We start from the raw sequence: 27,469 nt of genomic DNA on the forward strand, positions 1-27,469 counted from the left end.
TCATGCTACCATTTATGAACTTACATGCCATTAAAGTGTTTAATTATGAAGATACATGGTCCATACAAGTGCATGAACGTCTCAAGGAGATGAATGCAACCTTTTGGTGCACATACAAGTCACTTGAAGCCTTTCTTTATGACTAAGCATTCATGCACAAACTAAGGGGGAAGAAAGTTCCATTCAGCTAGTGCATGAATCTGCCGAATTTATGAACTATTTTAATACATTAGTGTGAACGTTTTTATTATTGTGTGAACACCTAGATGCTGAATTTGAATGGTCATCTATGTGCCTATAAATATTTGTTTTCTTTCATTTGTAAAGGACTTTTGACTTTTGATCATTTGAATGAACTTTGTTCAAAGAGTGAGTTTTCTCCTCTCTAAATTCGTACGAGTTTCGATCTGACTTGTCTAGCGTGCTAGTGGCGTCTATCGTTCTCTTTTGAGCTTATCACCTTGCTTTGGTGTGGCGTTCAACCCTTCTACAATTCCGTAATCCCACCTTGAACCGAATAGAAATCGGGGTGACACTTTTTAGTGTTGAATCGTTTCTGGTGTTTAAGCTCATTTATCCATTCCACCGTCTATCCTAGATTTTACCCAACTATAATATCTTTTTACAAAACCGAGCCTTTATTTACCAACTTCCATTTTTTTTCTTATTTTTATCCTTAAATCGAGCCTACTACCCTTATAAATTTACCATCACCTTAGCCAACCTTTAAAACCATTTGAAAAGCTTCCGCATCTTTAGCCTTATCTCATCCTATTTCCGATAACTCAACTATTCCTCGTCGACGATCGGGCAATCAAGTGAATCGACTCAATCAACCGAGCCGGATCACATCATTTGGTATCAGAGCTACTAAAACGAGGAATGCCGACGTTCGTACCAAGCTCGGAGTAGGTTCGTAACGAAAAAAAATCAAAAAAAAGGAAGTCAAAAAAAAATCAAAAATTTTTTTTTTGAGTTGGAATTTAATTTTTTTTCTCTTCCTTGTATTTTGTTTACTATTGTATTGGATTTAAAAAAAAGGAGAAGAAATTCAGAAAAAAATTCAAAAAAAAATCGAAAAAAAAGGAAAAAAAAGTGACAAAAAAATCGAGTTAAATAAAAGAAGATGAAAAAAAACAAAAGTGAAAAGTCTTGTGAGTTTTATTTTGTTTTTTTTTGTTGCTTCCGAGCATCCATTCATTTTACCATTCCCTCTACCCCCCCCAAACGCCACACATACTTTGATTTTTATTTTTCCTTGTTTAGCCTACCCTACACCCGACGTTATCCCTTGTAACCCATTTGAAGCCGACCCTCTAAGCCGCAATAAGTCTTCTTGAAACAAAATACGAATTCACGAGAGTGTTTGCTCGATCATCTTTCTGTTTAAATGTGCCTATTCAAATGATTTGTGATGGATTTGAATTTCTGAAAGGTCGCATGATCACAACTTCTTTGCTCGATATATGCGTTAAAAGATTTTTGCATGAAATAATTGATCTGTTTGACTTTGTTCTTCAAGATAAATCTCTGAAATTTTGTGCGAGATTTCCATGCTTTGATCTATCTGTTCGAGTAGAAATTATGATGCATGATTGTTCGAGTATTTGCATGTTTAAGTTTCCTTTGATTCACTTGCATGATAACATGTTGCATCGTTTCTTTGGTGATAAAATGAATATGCTTGATTGTGCCAATTTTTCAAGTTTAATTGAACAAGTGAAATTTGAATCATGCGATGAGTTGATTATATTTTCCTTATTTAACATGTTGCCTGCTAAATCAAATGACCAAGTTCGTGTGTTCGAGCCTGGTATTTGCTACATGAATTCATTTTATGGAAACATTAAGCACTTTGCATCATTTGCATTCAAAAATATGTTTGCTTGATGTTCGAACTTTTGATAAGAAGGTGAAATTCAATGATTTGGGTTTCAATTTTGATTCGTTTACTAATCACCTTGTTTGGCCACATCTGAAATTTTCGTTCCATTTTGAGAAGGTAAGATCGACTTATGCTTTGGGACTTGAATCAAATTTCAACGATGATTTATTTTTTTCTTTTCAGTCCATACCTCCTATTGAAACTAACCTTTTACATTTTTGTGAATGTAACCCTTTAAAAAGCACGAGCTGTCATGGTGTGATCCGGCCCGGGTAGATGAGTTGAATTCACGTAGTTGCCCGATCGTAGTTCGAGAGAGTCGTTCGTGCCTCGAATTTTAGTAATAAAAGTAAAATAATGGATTAGAATAAGCGGAAGGTTTCAAGAAGGGTAAGTTTAGTAATAGGTTCGGTTATGTGTAGCAAAGATGGGTGATGGATAAATGGGTCGGTTTGGTTACAAGAAGGAAAGTTGAAAGATGGGGGATGGAAAAACGAACTCAACGTCAGGAATGATTCAACACTAAGAAGTGTCACCCCGGTTCCTATATTGTTAAGGTGAAGTATGGATAGATGGATAGGTGAACGCCACACCAAGATTGGTGATAAGTTCAAACAAGACGATTGACGCCACTAGCACAAGCCAGATAAGTCTTTTGAATCTTGTACGAGATATGAGAGGAAGCAACCTCACAAGAACAAATGTTCATTAAAAAATTTGGCAAAAGTCCTTTACAAATGAAATCAACAAACTATTTATACTAGTTTCTTATGCTAACCGAATAGTCCATTCATGAACTTAACGATTAAGTAATGAACCTAATTAAGACATGAACCTTCTGGAAAAATGACCAATGGTGTCCTTGTCCATGTTCGGCCGAATGGGAGATGAATGGGCAGCTTCATGTATGAGCAAGCTTTGGAAGCCAATGGGATTGTCTAGGTTCGGCCATGGGATGCATGAAACTCCCAAAGGGTGTCTCTTGGCCGAATAGGTGCTTAGGAAACTCCAAGGGTCCTCCCACATGCATCGGTTGTACATGGAACTTGGAAGGGGCCTTGAACCTAGCCGTACATGCACTTGCATTGATTACCCCCCATTCATGCATGTGTGCCGTCCAAGGGAGATGCACCTTTCAATATGCATTAACCTTCCATGTACATGAATGTATGTCCTCCAAACATTGAACCGGTCCATGCATGTATCCTCCCGTTCAATGAACTTTCCCGTTCATGCACCTTGCATTAAATGCCATGAATGTATCTTCCAAATTCGGCTAACCTACAAAATTAAATAACATAATTAAATAACACACAACTATTCATATAATTATAATTTAAAATAATAACTAAATAACTTAATATCACTAACTAAATTTGAACACAATAATTATAAGTCAACTTATAATAAATTCAGCTAGCTCAAATAGTCAAAAACACTTAGTGAGCTAAATTGAGCTAGGGAATTCGGCATGAGCTGTAACAAACTTAGTTATAAGCTAGATTAATACTTAATTTATTGAAATGAAAAAGGAATGAGCTGAAACAAGCTAAATTCGAGCTCAAACGAGCTAAAACGAGCTCAAGTGAGCTGATGGGAACTGAATGGTGCATGGGGGAGCTGAAGAGGAGCTGAGGTCGGATTGCAAAATGGTGCATGGAGTCTTTAAGGAGTTATTCTTAGCTCCTCCAACGTTATAGAGCTGGTTATCATCCCAAATGCGCATCACAAAGGCTGATATAGCATCTTGAAGTTGCTTGGTTCGAGCTCGGGTCATGGGACCTTTTGGCAGCTCAATAGATCCTTGGTGTGCATTCGAGGATGCCCCGGGTGTGCTCACATCATGGTGCTTCGTCACCCACCCAAGTTGATCGAGATAAAAGGTTTGTTTTACATTATCTGTCCAAAGAGAGAAGATTCATCTTGTTTGAAAAAGGTAAAACTGATCATAAATTTTCTTCTCTTCAAGATCGACAAGGTAAAGTTTACGAAAATTTTCAAATACCTTTACTCTATTCGAATGTTGTTGAAAATCTTTTTGATGGTTTGATGTTTGGAAATTGTTTGTACCTTGTTGTGATTGATTGTTGTCTTTGGCCTAGTAGTGATCCGTTTGTGTTGGAAAGTGATTACACAAATCATGTTGTTAATAAGCGAAAGAGTGAGTTAGTTTCCAATTGGCCATGTTAAACTTTGCGTGTACATTCCCATGAATTGTTATTTTTGAATAAACATATTGAAAAGTTTTGGTTGTGGATTAACGTATTTGAATCTTTACAAATATTCATGACTAATTACCCCTTGATTCAGCTAAGTTCACATGTTTGTAAAGATGGCTTAACAAGACTTTGATAAATTTACGTATGCCTGTTTTGCACAATTAAGATTCTGGGCATATGATCAGTTGAATGCGTTTTCCTTGAATTTTGATTATCATGTGTCTCTAACTTCTTTGAGTTTCTCTTATCCAAAATTGGTGAGACTTTTTCAGGTTTGTGTGACATATTCCATCCCATTTGATCGAGGAAAACCATGCACGAGTCAAAGTTCTCCCATGGACAAACAGTTCGACTTGAGGACAAGTCGCCTAAAAGAGGGGGGATGATACGAGCACGCCCCGCGAACTTTATCGAACAAGTCTGTCAAGCCGAGCATTGACATGTTGGCAGGCTGATCCCAGCTCATTTCCAGCTCCACGAGCTCCGTCCAGCTCAAATCCAGCTTATTCGAGCTCAATCCAACTTGTCTGAGCTAAACCGAGCTCACTCCTAGCTTATATTCAGCTCACGAGCTAAACTTTAGCTCAACTTTAGCTTAGGAGTATAATCTCAGCTCAACTTTAGCTCATGAGCTAAAGCTTAGCTCATTTAGTTTAAACTCAGTTTTGTCTTTAATGCATTAAATAAAAATTTGCACATATTTATTTAAGCATTAAACTTGTCTTATATTAATATTTGTTATTAATATGTCATAGTCATTACATAAGTTGATTATGTTCACATAGCCGAATTAATGCATGACATTAATGTGTTCACATCATGCCGAATTTATGAGTGTTCATGAGATGTCTTAATGACTTGTTTATTTCATGTAGGTACATCCCTTTGGATGGCACATGCATGTAAGGAATTAATGCAAGGTGCATGCATAGAAAGGTTCAATGGACGGCAATCAAGAGGCATATGCATGTTCATGACGGTCATTCATGTATTTGAAGATTCATGGATCAAATTAATGATGGAACATGCATTGGACGGTTCATGTATTGATCATGTGTTCACACCTTGTGTTCACACCATGATGACCATTCGGTTGGATGTTCACACACAAGAGTCTACTCAAGCTCCTTGTTCACACCAAGTTTGATCCTTCTTGAAGCCTCATTTAATTAAGCCACTCATGGTGAAACAACATGAATTAAAGGCTCCATTAAAGGAGTTAGCCGAATCTAGCCATACCATGCATGCATGAAGAACATTTATCCAAGTACATCAATGCATATTCATGAAGCTAACCACTCACCTCCCATTCAGCCGAACATGGACAAGAACATCATTGGACACTTTTCTAGAAGTTTCATGTTTTGATACGAGCACGCCCCGCGAACTTCATCGAACAAGTCTGTCAAGCCGAGCATTGACATGTTGGCAAGCTGATCCCAGCTCATTTCCAACTCCACGAGCTCTGTCCAGCTCAAATCTAGCTTATTCGAGCTCAATCAACTTGCCTGAGCTAAACCGAGCTCACTCCTAGCTCATATTCAGCTCATGAGCTAAACCTTAGCTCAACTTCAGCTTAGGAGTTTAATCTCAGCTCAACTTTAGCTCACAAGCTAAAGCTTAGCTCATTTTAGTTTAACTCGGTTTTGTCTTTAATGCATTAAATAAAATTTGCACATATTTATTTAAACATTAAACTTGTCTTATATTAATATTTATTTTTAATATGTCATAGTCATAACATATTTTAATTATGTTCACATTTTAGCCGAATTAATGCATGACATTAATGTGTTCACATCATGCCAAATTTAAGAGTGTTCATGAGATGTCTAAATGATTTGTTTATTTCATGTAGGTACATCCCTTTGTGATACGAACCGTCTCGGGAAGAGTCGAGTCGTATGTAAATTGCCCGATCGTCTACGAGAAGTTACATTAGGTTTAGTTGAGTTGAAGGTATGTGATGTGACCACGCCCCAAGCCCCATCAAGTCCTCGTCTTGATTCCCTCGAGCTTCCAAAGGGACCAATGAACCGAGCTAGGTCCAAGCGATTTCATGAAGTTGTTTCAGCTTTATTGTTCAAGTTTTGGAAGGAGAATCAGCTCGTTGAAGATGGGGAAGCTCGATCCAACTCCTTGAAGAAACCATGCACCTTAGTGCAAGCTAATTTCAACTCAATTCCAGCTCCCTTAGCTCAATTCGACTTTAATCAGCTCACTTGAGCTCAATTCCACCTATTTGAGCTCAATTTAGCTTCTTTCCAGCTCGTTAATTTTATTATTTGAATAATTTGAGTGATAGTTTTATTTTAATTATTTTTACTACAGCTCATAACCGAATTTTCTAGCTCAATTCAGCTCATCAAGAATTTCAACTATCATTGAGCTAGCCGAATTTATTATTAATTATATTTTATTTATGTCTTTATTTTAATTTGTTAAATATGTCTTGATATTATTTAATTTAAGCTGAATGTACCTTGAATCTAATTTGTTTATATCTTTTGTAGGTACATCCACATGTGGGAACACAATTAATGAGGTTTCATGAACATTTCTGGTTCAATGTATGTTCGGGTACATGCATGACTACCTACAACGAATGGTTGCCTTAAAGATGATGCATGAATGTTTTAATACAATGAATGGAAGAATGCATGAATATTCACTTACATGCATCGGTTGCTGTCCATTGATCTCCTAAGTACCTATTCGACCAAAAGGCATCTATTGGAGTGTCCATTCACACCTTTGCCGAACCTAGACATGTCCATTGCTCTCCCATACATTCACCAAGCCTTAAAGTTCATTTCCTTAGCCATGAAGCTGCCCATTGAAGTACCATTCAGCCGAATTTGGACATAGCCTTTAAAGATACATTTCTAGATTAGTTTAATTCAATTAAAGCCGAATTTACTTAGTCTATTTGGCTATCTAATGTAATCTATAAATAGTTCTTTTCTCTTTGTAAAAAGGTTAGACAATTCTGATTATTAAACTTGATTGTGAGGTTTCCTCCTATCCTATTTCGTACGAGTCTCGTTCTGACTTATCTAGCTCGCTAGTGGCGTCAACCCGACTCCTTGAACTTATCACCATCCTGGTGTGGCGTTCATCCACCTTTTTATACCTTTGGTTCCTACCTCTCTATAGGTAACGGGTCAAGGTCCATCTTCGACTTCCATTAAACCCACCTTAAGCAATATAAGTCCCGGGGCAATACTTTACATGGTATTGAATCGTTCTTCGCTTGAGTTCAATTTCCATTCCATTTTATCTATCTACTTAAACTTTATTTTCTTTGTTAAACCGAACCTATCCATTCTCCAAACCAAGCCATTTTTGAACCCTTTTAATTACTTCCGCTTAAAACAACTCCATAAAGTTATCTCCATTCGACATCAACCAATACTTCTCGTCGATGATCGGGCAACTTAAGTGAACTCGACTCCATAACCGAGCTGGATCACATCATTTGGTATCAGAGCTACTAAAACGAGGAGTGTCGACATTCGTATCAAGCTCGGAGTAGGTTCGTAACGAAAAAAAAGTCAAAAAAAATTAAAAAAAAATTTGAGTTGTAATTTAATTTTTTTCCCTTATATTTAGCTTACTATTGTATTGGAGTAACAAAAAAAATCAAAAAAAAATTTGAAAAAAAAATTGATTGAAAAAAAATTCAAAAAAAAAGTGAAAAAAAATCGAGAAAAAAAAGAAAAAAAAGGGTGAGCAAAAAAATCAAGTTAAAAAAAAGTGAAAAGTCTTGCGAGTTTTTATTTTTTTCTCTTATTTACTCCGATCATCAAGTTTCCCTTCCTACCATTATTTACCCATCCCAACGCCACACTTAGCCTTGATTTTATTTTGTTTAGCCTACCCTACACCCACATCATTCCTTTGTAACCTATTTTGAAACCGACCCTCAAGCAGCAAATTAAGTCTATCGAGACGAATTACGAAATTGTGAGACGAGGTCGAGAGGTAAAAGGCACGTGTGTTTTACATCAAAGAAAAAGCCTAGAAGAGTGTAAACACGAGCGTGTGCGACAAATATTTTTCTTTCTGAGTGAACCGTGAGTTTTTGTATGTGAGGAAAATTTTACTTATGTCTAGAAGTTTTAATGAAAATATGGCAGAAAGACAACCCGTACGAAATGTGCCAGATTTAAATATGCAAGCAATGTTGCGTGAGTTTGAACGATTATTTGATCAAAAATTGGAACCAATTCAAGATCGTCTTGATCAAGTGGAAATGAGAGGCCGCCGAGGAAGGACTCCTCTAAGTCCACCTAGAAATCGAAATCGAAAACAATTTCAAGACAATGAAGTTTCTGAACCAAGTGGGGCCGAAAGTGATCAAGGTTCAAACGTTAGTGAACGAAGGAGAGGTCGACGACATCATGGATCACGAGAACAAGAAAGGTATGATGACGATCTTAAAAGTATTAAACTAACTATTCCTCCTTTCCATGGACGTTCAGATCCGGAAGCTTATTTGGAATGGGAGAAGAAAATTGAGTTAGTGTTTGAGTGCCACAATTATTCCGAGGCAAAGAAGGTTAAATTGGCAGCCATTGAATTTTCAGATTATGCAATGATTTGGTGGGACCAATTTGTCACGAGTCGAAGGCGAAATGGCGAGCGTCCTATCACCACTTGGACCGAGATGAAAGCTGTGATGCGGCGAAGGTTTATTCCTTCATATTATCATCGAGAGTTGTATCAAAAGCTCCAAAGTCTCACCCAAGGAACCAAAAGTGTGGAGGATTATTACAAGGAGATGGAGATCGCTATGATTCGCGCTGATGTACAAGAAGATCGTGAGGCCACTATGGCGCGATTCTTGGCTGGACTTAACCGGGAAATAGCTAACATCGTTGAGTTGCAACACTACGTGGAAATCGTAGATATGGTGCACATGGCTATCAAAGTCGAGAAGCAAATCAAAAAGAAAGGTTCTGCTCGAGGCTATTCTTATTCCAATACATCTAAATGGAACCAAGGTTCGAGTAAGAGTGCTTCTACTAATCCGATAAAAGAGCCAACAACACCACCAAAAACACTTAAGCCAATTGCTGAATCTAGCAAAGGTAAGTCTGTGGATAATTTCCAAAATCGATCAAGAGATATAAAATGTTTTAGGTGTCTCAGAAGATGACATGTGGCCAGCCAATGCCCAAATCGGAATGCCATGATTATGAGGCCAAATGGTGATATCGAATCGGAGGAGGAGATAGACAAAAATGAAGAAGAAGTTGAAATTCCTTCCGATAATGAAGAAGAAATAGCGTTTGCTGTTGAAGGTGAAATGCTTGTGGTAAAAAGAAATCTTAGTGTCCAAACTTCCGTGGATAAACTACAACGTGAGAATTTATTCCATACGCGTGGACTTGTCAAAGAAAGGGTTTGATGTGATCCGGCCCAGATTAATTGAGTCGTTTCACGTAATTGCCCGATCGTCGACGAGGAATAGTTGAGTTATCGAAAATAGGATGAAATAAGGCTAAAGATGCGGAAGCTTTCAAATGGTTTTAAAAGGTTGGCTAAGGTGATGGTAAATTTATAAGGGTAGTAGGCTCGATTTAAGGATAAAAATAAGAAAAAAATGGAAGTTGATAAATGAAGGCTCGGTTTTGTAAAAAGATATTATAGTTGGGTAAAATCTAGGATAGTCGGTGGAATGGATAAATGAGCTTAAACACCAGAAACGATTCAACACTAAAAAGTGTCACCCCGATTTCTATTCGGTTCAAGGTGGGATTACGGAATTGTAGAAGGGTTGAACGCCACACCAAAGCAAGGTGATAAGTTCAAAAGAGAACGATAGACGCCACTAGCACGCTAGATAAGTCAGATCGAAACTCGTACGAATTTAGAGAGGAGAAAACTCACTCTTTGAACAAAGTTCATTCAAATGATCAAAAGTCAAAAAAGTCCTTTTACATTGAAAATGAACAACTATTTATAGTGTTCAGCTAGGTAGCCGAATGGCCAAAACAAAGACTTAATGTCTAAGTAATTAATTAGGCTAGAAAAATGCTAGAAAATTTTGGAAATAAAAAACTAAATTGCTGGAGCTAAATTCAGCTGAATTTGAAGCTCAAGGGACGATTTCTAGAAGAGCAAATGCACTTGGAGAAATGGCAGCAGCTAGGTTTAGCCAATTGAGCTTAAATGAACTCCAAATGTGAACGCATAGGTGCTGTTTTGGGAAGTGCATCGGCCAGCTTTTGGAGAATGAATTTAGTTGATCTTCTTGGCTGAATTAACACCTTGAATTATCATAAAATGAGCCATATCCATGAATCCAACCATTCATGTATTCAGCCATTCATGTATAATCCCATACGCTGTATTGAACCATTCATGCACTTGGACTTTAATGCTCCTTCATGCATTCAGCCATCCTACAAGAAAAAAACATGAACTAAATTAAGTGCAAATGTATATTCGGCTGAACTAAATGGTATTAAGACAAATTAAATATAATCCAGCCACCTAATTAAATTCGGCTAACAAAACATAATTATAACATGTAATAATCTGACAAGTAATTAAGAGCTGTAACTAAATTAACTAATTAACTTAAATAATTAATTTATTCCAGCAAATAAAATTAATTTAGCTAAAGAGCTAATAATGAGCTGAATTGAATTTAAAGCTCAAACGAGCTGAATTAAGCTCATGTGAGCTAAAATAAAATTCGGTGAGCTGAACCAAGCTAAATGGAGCTTGAGGAGCTGAATTCAAGCTGAAATCAAGGGCATCCTTGGCCAGGGTCATATCATTCCCCCCTTCTTTAGAACGACTTGTCCTCAAGTCGAGCCGTTGGTTCACTTGATCATAGCTCCGCGTACTCATCTTTCCTCGATCAAACGGAATTGAACACAAATAAAATAAACCACCAAACTGTTTTGTTACATCTTCACCATACAAAGTCTCATCAAACGAAGGAATTATTTTAAATGAGTAATCACAAATCATCAAGAATTCATTTGAGCAAATATGTGGCCCAAGTACCATTTGGGTAGAACATTCATAATCCTTGCAAGAAGGTATTTTCCAAATTTCATACCCACAATCGATTGAACAAAGCTTTTTGCAAGTTATGATTTTACCACTTAATCGGCTTAAATCTTGCATAGTTAAGCTTAACAGTGGCCATTGATCTTTCACCTTTTCAACAAACTTGTCATCAAGGAGAATCTTACCAAAAATTTTCAAGAGACATGTGGACACATTCAACTTAATCCGTTCATCGATCAAGCAGATAAACTCCTCACCACAACTTATTGAACACAAATTTTTATCACAAACAGATGAATGCACAGTAAAACCTTGCAATGGAAATTGAACGATTGGTTCTTCCAAAATCGTATCATCAGCATCAATAAAAATAGATGATTCATTTTTAAATAAAGCTGAACAGTTAAACACATCACAATTTAAATTCCTTGCAACAACCAATTCTTCAACAAAAATTTATTACCAACCGAATAGGGCAGAGAAATTTTAAAGTTATCGTAAGTCATACCTTGTTTACCTCGAGGGATGGAAAAGCAAGGATCATTTTTACCTTTGTCGATCATCATAAATCTTCTCTCCTCGGAAATGTAGTCTAGTCGAATCTCTGTGGCTGAATTAACCTTAACGAAATGAAATACGAACTTCAAATACAACCACAAAAATGGATTAAGGAATGAATTTAAATTGAAATCAAATTTTTCATACCTCAGTTCCTTATTCAACACCCAATTATCAAAACAATAGAAATTGTTCACACAAAATTGATGAAGCTTGACTTTCCCATAAAACGAACCAAAATAGATTCCGGGTTTAAAAACTTGATTTTGAGTATTCATGCCAAAATGTAGCAAAAATTTCATTAAACCAAACACGTTAAACCAATGGGATTTTTGCATACACAGGGACAAACAATTAAAACTTTTTACATTCATCAATTCATACTTGCACAAATTCATGGATTTTCCACAAAGCGTTAATTGGTGCACAAAATTGTCACAAATGAAAAATTTAATCGCCTTTCGTGAAAAACCGTCATCACGCAAAATTAAATCTTTGGTTTGTTGATTGGAACAAAAATCAACCACATTCAGGGAGTAGCAATTAATCAGACCAAAATAAGGAGAGCGTTTAGAAATTAAGTCACTAAAAAGTATTTCAACAATTTTCAAACCTGGTGGTCGTGACTCGATCGTTAACATTTCCTCACCTCTCTTACCTTTGAACTCTTGGGGCACGTTTTCATCTTCAACCTTACCTATACTGACCATATGAAAATGTCTTTCATCGGAAAGGTAGTGAAGTTGAAAATTATCGTTTGATATCTCGGGCACCTGGAAAGAAGAAACAGAACAAGAACAAGTTTCATATGGATTAGTCGAAATGCTCCTCACTTTTTCTGGTTCGTTTATCTCTTTTTCTCTCATTTCTTTTCTAATCTCAACTTCTTTTTTTCTCTTTTCATTTCCCCTCTCATTTTCAATTTTATTTTCGACCTCACTCTCTTTTTGGATTTCTTTTTCTTTTTCAATCTTTTCTTCTTTTCTTTCGATTTCTCTTTCTCGCTTGCACTCTTGTTCAATCTCAATTTCTTTTTGAATTCTTTCTCTTCATTTTCTTTTTCTCTCACTTTTTTGATTTCTTGTTCCTTTTCTTTCATTTCTTTTTTTCGTCTCTCGATTTCATTCCATATATGCTCATTTTCTCTCATCAACATTTCTTGTCTTTCTTTTCTTCTTATTTCTTTTTCTTTTTGCCTCGCTCTTTCATTATAGGATGGAGATGTTGCAAAAGAATCAGCACAAAATGACTCTCGTTGGGTATAATTAGAATGACTTTTATACAAAAAATGATCACCTCTTCGAGATTGATTCTTGGCGGACGAATACCTTGGTGCATATGAAGGACTACTTGTGATTCCTCGTTCGTCACCTTGAAAAGCTTCAAACTCAAAACTTTCTTTGCTTCGTCTTGAGTTCCTCATTGAATAGAAATCCCGATAAGAATCTCTTAGCGAGTAGTCTTTGGACGCGTATTGCCGTGATGATCTCGACTCCGTTTCTCGACTTGGTGGATTTTGTTTCCGTTGGGACTTTTCCTCCACTCGGTTCAAACGTCTTTTTAATGGGCTTAGTTTTTCCTCCAAAATTCGGCCCATCTCGTTCACCAAGTATTGAAATTCATCAGTAGAGAATTCTTCTTGAGACATGATTTAATTACTAAAAAATGATTAAAACAAAACAAAAATTAAATACCTCACCACAAAAATCTCACGTTTCACTCACAAAGAAAATTGGATAACACTCCACTCGTGTTTACACTTGTTTAATGGCTTTTGCTCGCTCTAATGTACTCACCACTCGTGCCTTTTTCCGCTCGTCTCACTCTCGTGAATTCGTATTTTGTTTCAAGAAGACTTATTGCGGCTTAGAGGGTCGGCTTCAAATGGGTTACAAGGGATAACGTCGGGTGTAGGGTAGGCTAAACAAAGAAAATAAAAATCAAAGTATGTGTGGCGTTTTGGGGGGGGTAGAGGGAATGGTAGAATGAATGGATGCTCGGAAGCAACAAGAAACAAAATAAAACTCACAAGACTTTTCACTTTTTTTTTATACTTCAAATTTTTTTTTTGAATTTTTTTATTTTTTTTGAATTTTTTTTCAAATTTCCTCTTCTCTTTTTTTTTGATTTTTTTTTCAATTACAATATGCTGAAATACAAAGGAAGAAGAGAAAAAAATTACAACCTAAATTTTTTTTCACGTTACGAACCTACTCCGAGCTTGATACGAATGTCGGCACTCCTCGTTTTAGTAGCTCTAATACCAAATGATGTGATCCGGCCCAGATTAATTGAGTCGTTTCACGTAATTGCCCGATCGTCGACGAGGAATAGTTGAGTTATCGAAAATAGGATGAAATAAGGCTAAAGATGCAGAAGCTTTCAAATGGTTTTAAAAGGTTGGCTAAGGTGATGGTAAATTTATAAGGGTAGTAGGCTCGATTTAAGGATAAAAATAAGAAAAAAATGGAAGTTGATAAATGAAGGCTCGGTTTTGTAAAAAGATATTATAGTTGGGTAAAATCTAGGATAGTCGGTGGAATGGATAAATGAGCTTAAACACCAGAAACGATTCAACACTAAAAAGTGTCACCCCGATTTCTATTCGGTTCAAGGTGGGATTACGGAATTGTAGAAGGGTTGAATGGCACCAAAGCAAGGTGATAAGTTCAAAAGAGAACGATAGACGCCACTAGCATGCTAGATAAGTCAGATCGAAACTCATACGAATTTAGAGAGGAGAAAACTCACTCTTTGAACAAAGTTCATTCAAATGATCAAAAGTCAAAAAAGTCCTTTTACAATGAAAATGAACAACTATTTATAGTGTTCAGCTAGGTAGCCGAATGGCCAAAACAAAGACTTAATGTCTAAGTAATTAATTAGGCTAGAAAAATGCTAGAAAATTTTGGAAATAAAAAACTAAATTGCTGGAGCTAAATTCAGCTGAATTTGAAGCTCAAGGGACGATTTCTAGAAGAGCAAATGCACTTGGAGAAATGGCAGCAGCTAGGTTTAGCCAATTGAGCTTAAATGAGCTCATTAAAATGTAATTCTTGGCTGAAAAGAGACCAGCATTAAAGGTGAACGTGAACAGCCTTGAAGGTGTGAAAAAGGAGTTGGAAAAGTCTTTGGAAGTGTGAACAATGATCAGCCAAATGGTCCTTGGTGTGAACTCCAAATGTGAACGCATAGGTGCTGTTTTGGGAAGTGCATCGGCCAGCTTTTGGAGAATGAATTTAGTTGCTCTTCTTGGCTGAATTAACACCTTGAATTATCATAAAATGAGCCATATCCATGAATCCAACCATTCATGTATTCAGCCATTCATGTATAATCCCATACGTTGTATTGAACCATTCATGCACTTGGACTTTAATGCTCCTTCATGCATTCAGCCATCCTACAAGAAAAAAACATGAACTAAATTAAGTGCAAATGTATATTCGGCTGAACTAAATGGTATTAAGACAAATTAAATATAATCCAGCCACCTAATTAAATTCGGCTAACACAACATAATTATAACATGTAATAAGCTGACAAGTAATTAAGAGCTGTAACTAAATTAACTAATTAACTTAAATTATTAATTTATTCCAGCAAATAAAATTAATTTAGCTAAAGAGCTAATAATGAGCTGAATTGAATTTAAAGCTCAAACGAGCTGAATTAAGCTCATGTGAGCTAAAATAAAATTCGGTGAGCTGAACCAAGTAAATGGAGCTTGAGGAGCTGAATTCAAGCTGAAATCAAGGGCATCCTTGGCCAGGGTCGTATCAGGGTTTGTTGTATCGTGATTGATGGTGGAAGTTGCACTAACGTCGCAAGCACATACATGGTGGACAAACTTGCTTTGCCAACTATCAAGCATCCAAGTCCTTATAAATTGCAATGGCTCAATGAAGGGGTCGAATTGAAGGTGACCAAGCAAGCCAAGATTTCTTTCTCTATTGGGAACTACCATGATGAAGTATTATGTGATGTTGTACCCATGCATGCGGGTCATATTTTACTCGGAAGGCCATGGCAATTTGACCGTCGAGTCAAACATGACGGTTTTGCTAATCAATATTCGTTTCAACATAAGGGTAAAAATGTTACTTTGGTACCCTTGTCCCCGCAACAAGTCATGGAAGATCAACAACATCTTAAGCGATCCATGGAACAAGCAAAAGAAAAAGAGAGCATTGAAAAGGAAGATGAGAAAAAGAAAAGAGAATTAAATAACCATTGTCTCCTTGTTACTCCATTTCAGGTTAATTCAAAGAAGGAGCTCCAATTACAATACAAGTCTGAAGGAAGAAGTTTTGTGATGATTGAAAAAGGTAAAATCGATCTTCAATTCCCAATTCCTAAAGGTGGACAAGGTATGAATTCTGATGTTATGCGATCATCTTTTCTTAAGTCGAATGTAAATGAAATTTTTGAAGACACCTTGAATGCTAAAAATCGCTTGAATCCTATTGTGGTTAATTGTTTGATTTTGTTTGATGATGATATATCCGTTTTGAGTAATGATAAGAAGATTTTTTTCTTTGGAAAATGTGATGAAGTCGTTGTTGAGAACAAAACCAAACGACAATTGCGAGTGTCAAACATGCGAAATCATGAGTCATATGAAACTTTTCATTTGCATGTTTGTGATGAAGATTTAAATTTCATGTCTCCTTACTTGCATTCCATTTACTTGAACAATGACTTGTGGAAGAAAATTGAAAAGTTCGAATGCTTGAAAACATATTTGTTTTCGTCTCGACCATTTGATGAGTTATGGATATGGAAGGAGTTTTGTTCATGTGATTTTAAGAATGATGTTTTAAAACTGCCTTTTTACATGATTCATACTTGTCTTGATACGACTATGCATGATCCACATATTTGTTTTGATCGTTTCTTGATGATTAATGGTTGTCTATTTTCATTGATTCATTTGCCATCTTTAATGTCGAATATTGTAAGTTCTTTTGCAATGGCTTATGAACGACTAATTGTTCCATTCATTCAAGGAGAGTTGCATAAGACGGATTATTTTCTAGAGAATAAACAGCTCGACTTGAGGACAAGTCGTTTTGAAGAAGGGGGGATGATGTGACCACGCCCCAAGCCCCATCAAGTCCTCTTCTTGATTCCCTCGAGCTTCCAAAGGGACCAATGAACCGAGCTAGGTCCAAGCGATTTCATGAAGTTGTTTCAGCTTTATTGTTCAAGTTTTGGAAGGAGAATCAGCTCGTTGAAGATGGGGAAGCTCGATCCAACTCCTTGAAGAAACCATGCACCTTAGTGCAAGCTAATTTCAACTCAATTCCAGCTCCCTTAGCTCAATTCGACTTTAATCAGCTCACTTGAGCTCAATTCCACCTATTTGAGCTCAATTTAGCTTCTTTCCAGCTCGTTAATTTTATTATTTGAATAATTTGAGTGATAGTTTTATTTTAATTATTTTTACTACAGCTCATAACCGAATTTTCTAGCTCAATTCAGCTCATCAAGAATTTCAACTATCATTGAGCTAGCCGAATTTATTATTAATTATATTTTATTTATGTCTTTATTTTAATTTGTTAAATATGTCTTGATATTATTTAATTTAAGCTGAATGTACCTTGAATCTAATTTGTTTATATCTTTTGTAGGTACATCCACATGTGGGAACACAATTAATGAGGTTTCATGAACATTTCTGGTTCAATGTATGTTCGGGTACATGCATGACTACCTACAACGAATGGTTGCCTTAAAGATGATGCATGAATGATTTAATACAATGAATGGAAGAATGCATGAATATTCACTTACATGCATCGGTTGCTGTCCATTGATCTCCTAAGTACCTATTCGACCAAAAGGCATCTATTGGAGTGTCCATTCACACCTTGGCCGAACCTAGACATGTCCATTGCTCTCCCATACATTCACCAAGCCTTCAAGTTCATTTCCTTAGCCATGAAGCTGCCCATTGAAGTACCATTCAGCCGAATTTGGACATAGCCTTTAAAGATACATTTCTAGATTAGTTTAATTCAATTAAAGCCGAATTTACTTAGTCTATTTGGCTATCTAATGTAATCTATAAATAGTTCTTTTCTCTTTGTAAAAAGGTTAGACAATTCTGATTATTAAACTTGATTGTGAGGTTTCCTCCTATCCTATTTCGTACGAGTCTCGTTCTGACTTATCTAGCTCGCTAGTGGCGTCAACCCGACTCCTTGAACTTATCACCATCCTGGTGTGGCGTTCATCCACCTTTTTATACCTTTGGTTCCTACCTCTCTATAGGTAACGGGTCAAGGTCCATCTTCGACTTCCATTAAACCCACCTTAAGCAATATAAGTCCCGGGGCAATACTTTACATGGTATTGAATCGTTCTTCGCTTGAGTTCAATTTCCATTCCATTTTATCTATCTACTTAAACTTTATTTTCTTTGTTAAACCGAACCTATCCATTCTCCAAACCAAGCCATTTTTGAACCCTTTTAATTACTTCCGCTTAAAACAACTCCATAAAGTTATCTCCATTCGACATCAACCAATACTTCTCGTCGACGATCAGGCAACTTAAGTGAACTCGACTCCATAACCGAGCCGGATCACATCAGTATGGTCAAAGTAGAAAGAGGGATACGAATGGAATGGTAGGAATGAAAGGGTAGGAACAAAAGGATATGAACAAATTGGTCGGTTTAGGTTCGATTAGGTAAAGAAGAGAACGGGTTTGAACTACTAAAGGTACTTTCAAGAACCAATACTGAAATGGTATCGACCTGTTGATTAGGCCTTTTGAGTTCGGTTATAGGTTTGGTAAGGGAAAACCTCGACCCACTATCTAACAAGTAGGAACCTCGGTATGTTGAATGCCACACTATGAATAGTGATAAGTTCGGGTACGATAAAGAACACGGTTGACACAACTAGAATGCTAGGAACGCCAAACGAATCTTTGAACGAAATATAAGAAAAGTTTGCCTCACAATTTCGGCAGCATAACATTAACATAAGTTTCAAAAGTCCTTTACATGGAAATTGAACAAGTATTTATAGGCCTAAGTCTAGGTAGCCGATTGGCCTTTCATGCTTACACATTAATTAAAGAAAATTCTAGAAAAATGACCCTTAATGTGCATGTCTAGATTCGGCTATGGTAATAGGAAATGAATGAATCTTCATGCTTAAGAAAACTCAAAGTGAATGCATGATGTCCAATGGTCACTTGTAGGTTCGGCCAACCTTGTTGAATGAAGCAATGTTTGGCCAAAAAGCATGAATTAATTGTGGACACTCCAAGGGCCATCATGTGTGTGAAACCGAATGTTGAAGAGTCTTCTAGTGTGAACAAGGTGAACCGAACAGTCTTGCCATGTGAACATAGGTGTGAACAAATTAAGGAGAGTCATGGGGAAGCTAATTGGCCAAGCTATCTTCATGCATGTGTGAGTGTCCTTTGGCTGAATGGTCACTTTGGAGAATGAAGAGATAGCACACCATACATGAATGGAAACATTCATGAACCTTAAAGACATTGAATATGGTCATACATGCACTTGGCCAAACATGCACCCAAGAGATTCAAGTCCCCCAACCGTCCATGCACCTTCAAAATTCATGCTTGCTTTTAATCTCCATATGTCCATTGCGTTTCTACAAGAAATGTGAACAAAATTAATTCAAACTAATGTGAACACAAATATCAACATTAAATTCGGTTATGACAAATTTAATTATCATCAATAAACACTTTTAAGACATACTTAATATAACTAATGTGAACTAAATTTAATATGTAGGATATTAATTAACTAATTATTGAACTTATTAATTAGAAAGTCAATAGTAGTCAAATGAATTCAAAGTGAACTCCACGAGCTGATGGTTAATTCATGAGCTAAACTCGAGCTGAGCTTAAACTCGTGAGCTGATAATGAGCTGGTGTGGAGCTACATGGGAGCCAACTTGAACTGAAGGTGAGCTCGGTGAGCTGAACTGAACTTGTAGAAAAGTTCGGCATGGATTTCCAAAATGGCCACTAACTGGTTCGATAGTTCTAGCATTGACATCATCCCACACATGCTGAACTAAAGCTATAACGGCTTCTTAAAATTATTTTGCACGAGCCCTTGTGATTGGCCCTTGAGGTAGCACCATCGGATCTCGACTTGGACTTGACTTATTGTGACACCCCTAATTTGACCCTAGTCAGAAAGTGATTTCGGGACCACAAAACTGAGCCACAAAAATAATTAATTGTTATATTTTATGCTTATTATTTATGAATAAGTATGTGTGAAAATTTTATGCTTTAATTTTGTCATTTGGATGTGAAATAAATAAAAAGGGGCTTATGTGAAAAATCTTGAAAATGTCATAGGTTAATTGGTAGTGGCTAAAAATTGCATGGTTTGAAGCATGAGGGACTTGCATGTCAAACATTCCTTTTTCTTGGTAGTGGACGGCAAGAATGGGCATGAATGACACAATTTGGCATTTTGTATGTTATATTTTAGTTAAATAATATCAAATAGTTTTATAATAAATCAAGTTATTATATGTCATAAATTAGAAGAGGAATTAAATAATTAAAAGGGTGAGAAAAAAACAAAGTTGGGTCTTTCTTCTCCTCCATTGCCGTAGCCTAAAGGGAGGGAGAAGAAAGTTTGGTTGCTTTGATTTTTGGCTTAGAAGATGGCTAGAATGAGGTATGTCTTGAATGATTCTTGAAAATCTATGCATGTTTGAGATGATTAGTTCAAACTCTACTTATCCCATAGATTAAACTTAGAATTTTGAGGTTTGAGATTCGGTAAATAAGCTTGAAACTCATAGTAGTTTGTTTTGGTAAGCTTGGTATACGGATGATAGATGTGTTTTGGTTTTGGTTTGATAATGATGTTAATGATGGTGATTTTCGGTCATGCATTAACTTAAATTGTAAGTATGATTTATGGTATAATTTGTGTGATGGAATGTGATACGCCCTCACCTCGAGATCGAAATGAGTCGTAAAGATCGCCCGATCGTGAATTAGGAGTAAATTGAGGCTTTACAAAATAGGCTAGAAGAAAGAGGTTTATTTAGGCTCAAAAAGGTTTCGTTGGTTTAGGAAATGAATTAGAAAACAATGGAAGCAATTTGGCTAAGGATTCGAAAGCCAAACTAACACAATAGGAATGTGTTAACCCGTAACTTAGGAGAATGCTTAGGTTGGTAAGGATGGATGGAAGGTTTGTTAAAAGGAAAGAAACTTCGACCCACTATCAATGGTGATAGGAACCTTAGTATGAATCGAACGCCACACTTTTGGGATTAAAGTGATAAGTTCGGGAAGAAACAAAAACAAGTTTGACGCCACAAAGATGTTTGATAAGTCTCACAAGTTTTTGGAGAATAACGAGAGTTGAAAACAACCTCACAATTTAGCAAAGCTATCCAATTGTTCATTAACCTCAAAATGTGAATTACATGACCTATTTATAGCTTGACTAAGGCAGTCGAATAGCCTATCTAATCAGATCCTTATGCCTTAAGTTTCTTGAGGAAACTTCCTAGAAATTTCCTAGTTACATTCATGTGATGAAATTCTGAAAATTAACCTTCTAGAAAAAGATGATTCGGCTGGCCCCTTTAATGGAGAAAATTCACATTCGGTTAATGTTTTAAAAGAGCTTAATTGCTGCTATGGAGAAGAGAAATGGACAGCTTCAAAAATTATGCTTCTTTGGCCGAATATGAATAGCCTCCACATGAATTGGCTGCTGGAATTTATGAGGCACTCTTTGGCCATTGCTCTCCACGAAATTGGCCCTTGGAGAAGCTCAAAAATAGCAGCTAGAAGTCCATTGAGCTGCACGAAAAGTCAGCTGGAAACACAAGGCAGCTGCACTTTAAATGCCGTCCATGCATGTGCCCAAATACATGCTCCTTCTTTATGAGCTTTCTTTGCCATTAAGCTAGCTGAAAACAAACATCAAATAAATGTGATTAGGACAAGTTTAATACTCATGAAATCAGCAGCTGGACATATTAAAATTCTGCACATTAATTCGGCTAAGACAAATTAATTAGCAGCCACTAATAAATTTGTCTTAGTCAAGACACATTAAAACTTTGTAATTAAACTAAACACATTTAATTTATGACTTAATATGGACATATTAAAGGCATGTACTAATATAAAACATATTTAATAAGCTGAATTAAAAATGTCCAGATTAAGACACATTTATTTAATTAAATGATTTGAGCTGATTCTAAACTAACACAACTAATTAAATTTATTAAAAATAAATTTAATCAGCTCCTTGAACTAATTAAGTGCCGAATTGAGCTAAATTGAGCTGACACAAGCTAAAATCAGCTTGTAGGAAATTGCGAATCAAGCTAGTTGAGCTGGGCGTTTTATGGGCAATCAACCCATCACTCCACAATCGAGCAATATAGCTTGCTACAGCATCTTGGAACTTCTTGGCACGTGCTCGAGTAATTGGCCCCAAAGGCAACTCCATGGATTCGGCACCTATCTTCATGGGCGAGCTCATATCATCCTCCCTCTCTTCGAAGCGATTCGTCCTCGAATCGTCACCTACATCAAAAGGAGAAAGGTCAGCAACGTTAAAACTTGCACTCACTGCATACTCACCCGGTAGGTCAATCTTGTAGACGTTGTCATTGATCCGTTCCAATACTTGAAAAGGGCCATCACCCCTTGATTGAAGCTTGGATTTCCTTTGATCGGGAAACCGTTCTTTGCGCATGTGGATCCAAACCCAGTCACCGGGTTCGAACACGACTCGTTTGCGCCCTTTATTTGCCCCTCGAACATATTGTTCGGTTCTCCTCTCAATATTATCCTTAACATTTTTGTGCAATTGTTTAACAAATTCGGCCTTCTTTTTGCCATCTACATGTACTAATTCATTAGAAGGCATAGGAATCAAATCAAGAGGAGTAATGGGATTAAAACCGTATACTACCTCAAAAGGAGAAAATTTCGTAGCAGAATGAACGGTTCGATTGTATGCGAACTCCACATGAGGTAAGCAATCTTCCCACATCTTCAAATTCTTTTTCAAAATAGCTCGAAGCAAAGTTGATAGCACACGGTTGACTACTTCGGTTTGGCCATCCGTTTGAGGGTGGCATGTCGTCGAAAATAGAAGTTTGGTGCCCAATTTCCCCCACAACGTCCTCCAAAAATGACTTAGAAACTTTGTGTCGCGATCAGAGACAATGGTTCGAGGGATCCCATGCAACCTAACAACTTCCTTGAAAAACAGACTAGCAACGTTAGTAGCATCATCAGTTTTATTACAAGGTATAAAATGGGCCATTTTTGAAAAATGGTCTACAACAACAAATATTGAATCTCTCCCTCTTTTGGTTCTTGGAAGGCCCAGAACGAAGTCCATTGAAATGTCTACCCACGGAGCATCAGGAATAGGCAACGGGGTGTATAATCCATGCAGTTTGATTCGTGACTTTGCCTTCTTACAAGTGATGCAATGATCATATTTCCTTATTACGTCACGTTTCATTTTGGGCCAATAGAAATGTTCATGCAATATTGCTAAAGTTTTAGCAATTCCGAAGTGGCCCATAAGTCCTCCGCTATGAGCTTCTTCTTACAAGGACGTTTCTCACAGAACTTTGAGGCACACAAAGCTTGCCTTCACGAAATAAATAGCCCTCATGCTGAAAATACTTTTCACAAGCACCATGCGAACAAGACTCATAAATTTCACCAAAGTCAGCATTAGATTTATAAAGATCTTTGATAAATTCGAAACCAAGCAATTTAGAATCCATTAAATTGACAAGTGCGTACCTTCGTGATAGGGCGTCGGCTACAACATTTTCCTTACCCTTTTTATACTTGATCACGTACGGAAACGACTCCAAATACTCCACCCACTTGGCATGACGTTTATTGAGCTTGGTTTGTCCCTTCAAATGCTTTAGAGCCTCGTGGTCCGAATGAATTACGAATTCCTTCGACCATAAATAGTGTTGCCATGTTTCGAGAGCTCGGACCAATGCATATAGTTCCTTATCATACGTTGGATAATTCAACGTAGCTCCGTTAAGCTTTTCACTAAAGTATGCAATAGGCCGTCCATCTTGCATCAAAGCAGCGCCAATGCCGATACCTGAAGCATCACACTCTATCTCGAATGTTTTGTTAAAATCAGGTAAAGACAACAATGGTGCATTAGTTAGACATTCTTTAAGCTTATTAAAAGAATTTTCTTGTTCATCAGTCCACACAAAAGGAGAATTTTTCTTAATTATACCTGTCAAGGGGGCAGCTACAGAACTAAAATTAGGCACAAACCTTCGATAGAAGCTTGCCAACCCGTGAAAACTCCTCACTTGGCTGATGTTCGTTGGACGCGGCCATTCGTTGATCGCCTTGACCTTTTCTTGGTCAACTTCTAATCCACGAGCACTTACCACAAAGCCTAGAAAAACAACTTCATTAGTGCAAAAAGAACATTTCTTTAAATTGGCATAAAGTACCTCTTTTCGTAAGACTTCAAGCACGGCACGTAGATGTTGAATATGATCTTCCAAGCTCTTGCTATAGACTAAAATATCATCAAAATACACAACACAGAATTTTCCAATGAACGAACGTAAAACATAATTCATGAGACGCATGAAAGTACTCGGAGCATTGGTAAGTCCGAATGGCATTACCAACCATTCATACAAACCATATTTAGTTTTGAACGCAGTTTTCCATTCGTCTCCCTCCCGCATTCTAATTTGATGATACCCACTTTTTAAATCGATCTTCGAAAACAATTGGGCTCCACTAAGTTCATCAAGCATGTCGTCGAGGCGGGGAATAGGATGGCGATATTTTATTGTGATTTTGTTGATAGCGCGGCAGTCAACGCACATTCGCCAGGATCCATCCTTTTTAGGAACCAACAATACCGGAACCGCGCACGGACTTAAGCTTTCACGGATGTAGCCCTTCTCCATTAATTCGGCTACTTGCTTTTCTAATTCCTTCGTTTCCTCAGGATTACTTCTATATGCTGGCCTATTTGGAATTGCAGCACCGGGCACAAAATCGATTTGGTGCTCGATTCCTCGAATGGGAGGTAGGCCATTTGGCACTTCTTCAGGAAAAACATCTCCGAATCCCTGCAACAAAGAAACGATAGGAGTAGGCAAAGTATTGTCAAGTTCGTTAGTTTCCAATAAACACTCTTTATACATAAGTACAAAGATAGGTTGCCTTGCCAACATCAATTTTCGAATCTCTCTTTTTCTAGCAAAAACACTTATTTTTTTATTTTCACACTCTTGCTCTTTTTCTTTTGTCACTCTTGTTTTTATCTCACTCTTCTCATTCTTTTGTTTCTTTTTCTTTTCACTCTTTTTGTTTTTCTCTTTTTCTTTTTCTCGATCAATAGATTGCTTCATCTTGAGTTGGTCTTCATGCACTTGCTTCGGTGTGAGAGGAGCTAATGTAACATTCCTTCCAAGGTGCTTAAATGAATATCGGTTTGTATAGCCGTCGTGGACTACTCGCCGGTCAAATTGCCAAGGACGCCCCAATAGCAAATGTCCCGCGTGCATTGGTACGACATCACAAACCACCTCATCTTGGTACTTGCCTATGGAAAACGCCACCCTTGCTTGCTTCGTCACCTTGAGTTCGCCTCCGTCATTTAGCCATTGTAACTTGTAAGGAGTTGGATGCTTTGTGGTGGCTAAACCAAGTTTTTCAACCAGCAAAGAACTTGCGACATTGGTGCAACTACCTCCGTCAATAATTAAACTACACACCTTACCTTGAACATGGCAACGAGTGTGAAAGATGTTGTCTCGTTGTTGTTCTTCCTCGGCTACTTGGATATTCAAGCTCCTTTTGACAACAAGTAATTCTCCTTCAACGGGCAGCTCGAGCTCTTCACCTTCCTCCATGGGAATTTCAGGCTCCTCCTCTTGTTCATCTTCGGACTCAATCTCGCCATTTGAACGAACCACCATCACTCTTCGATTAGGACATTGACTCGCAATGTGGCCTCTTCCTTGACACTTGAAACACTTGATATCGCGAGAACGATTCGAGACAGACTCGTTTTTATTTTTGCTAGCATCGGCACTTACTTGATTGGGTTTGGCAGCAACGAAAGGCTCCTTAGGCCGATTGGGAGCTTTGCTAGTCCCTTGAGTCCACTTGTTGGTAGAAGCCGTTGGATATGTCCGCATGGGTCCTTTCCGTTTCAATTGTTTTTCAACTTTTATTGCCATATGCACCATGTCCATAACTTCTACATAGTGTTGAAGCTCGACGATATTGGCAATATCCCGATTTAGGCCGGCTAAAAATCTCGCCATTGTTGCTTCACGATCCTCCTCCACGTCGGCTCTTATCATAGCGATTTTCATGTCTTTATAGTAGTCCTCGACAGTTCGGTTGCCTTGTGTGAGATTTTGCAATCGTTGGTACAACTCCCGATGGTAATAGGAGGGAACAAAACGCTTGCGCATAATGGCCTTCATTTCGGCCCACGTAGAGATAGGCCTCTCCCCATTCCTCCTTCGGCTAGTCACCAATTGATCCCACCACACGATCGCATAATCTGAGAATTCAATGGCAGCGAGCTTTACCTTTTTATTTTCCGAATAGTTATGGCACTCAAAGACGAGTTCCATTTTCTTTTCCCACTCCAAGTAAGATTCGGGATCATTCTTCCCTTGAAACGGCGGAATAGACATCTTAATATTTTTGAGATTGTCATCCGAACGGTCTTAATTTCTTGGGACTCGATTTCGTTGGAACCGTTGAGGGTTTCCTTGTTCAGATAAGTGATCACCTTCAGATTCTTCTTCATCATGGTTTTCAATTGGTTGCTCTCGTCCTCGCCTTGCATCTTCCGGAGTCACTTCGCGTTGCCTTCGGGTTTCGACTCGATATAGGCGGTCTTCGATTGGTTCAAGCTTGCGATCAAACATTCGCTCCATTTCTTGCATAATGGCTTGCACAGTGAGATCCGGCACTCCCCTTCCAACGTTTCTTATTGGACGAAATCCACCTCCCTCATTTGGATTCCTTTCCGGGCTTCGTGACATTTTTTTTAAAAAAAAAAGTTCTTTAAAGAATCACAACAAGAACTCACCAATCACTCACAAGAATAAACACTCACTTTGGCTTTTCTACTCTTTAATAGTCTCACTAATCTCTCTTGCCTTTTACCACTCAATTTTCACTTCCCAAAATTCTCTGCAAACTAAGTTTGACAAATCAAAATCGTTTGGGGTCGGCTTACAAAATAGATGTGGCTTGGTAGGGTAATATTTTAGGATCGGGTAGGCTAACAATCAAAGAAAATAGAAGGAAATTAGTGTGGCTGTATAGATGTGGTCCTTCGGGCAGCAAGCAATGCTTTTACAAGCTCAAAATGAATTTTAATCACTTCTCTTTTTTTTTGTTTTTTTTTAATTCCGATTTTTTTTAATACTGAATACACAAAGAAAAAGAAAAAAAATAAATAAATTGAATACAAACTTTTTTTTTCAAATTTTTTTTTACAATCTCGTAATACCGAAGACGACGATTCTTACTCCAATTCAGCTAGCTCTGATACCAACTTGATACGCCCTCACCTCGAGATCTAATTGAGTCGTAAAGATCGCCCGATCGTGAATTAAGAGTAAATTGAGGCTTTACAAAATAGGCTAGAAGAAAGAGGTTTATTTAGGCTCAAAAAGGTTTTGTTGGTTTAGGAAATGAATTAGAAAACAATGGAAGCTATTTGGCTAAG

At 37.4% G+C, this 27,469-nt stretch overlaps 1 protein-coding gene across 1 annotated transcript; it reads right to left on the bottom strand.

Moving 5' to 3' along the window:
• Positions 1-22,336: 22,336 nt before the first annotated feature.
• Positions 22,337-26,777, bottom strand: LOC121230514 (uncharacterized; the record flags this gene model as incomplete). The annotated part of the gene is made up of 7 exons (XM_041115411.1): positions 26,472-26,777; positions 25,528-26,423; positions 25,004-25,434; positions 24,057-24,586; positions 23,549-23,966; positions 23,280-23,307; positions 22,337-22,691 (listed from the first exon to the last, which is right to left on the bottom strand). Coding segments are annotated over exons 1-7 (2,964 nt in total), but the record flags the coding sequence as incomplete, so codon positions are not given.
• Positions 26,778-27,469: the final 692 nt, after the last annotated feature.

This window comes from Gossypium hirsutum, chromosome A06 (genome assembly GCF_007990345.1).
Source record: "Gossypium hirsutum isolate 1008001.06 chromosome A06, Gossypium_hirsutum_v2.1, whole genome shotgun sequence".
Taxonomy (NCBI): domain Eukaryota; kingdom Viridiplantae; phylum Streptophyta; class Magnoliopsida; order Malvales; family Malvaceae; genus Gossypium; species Gossypium hirsutum.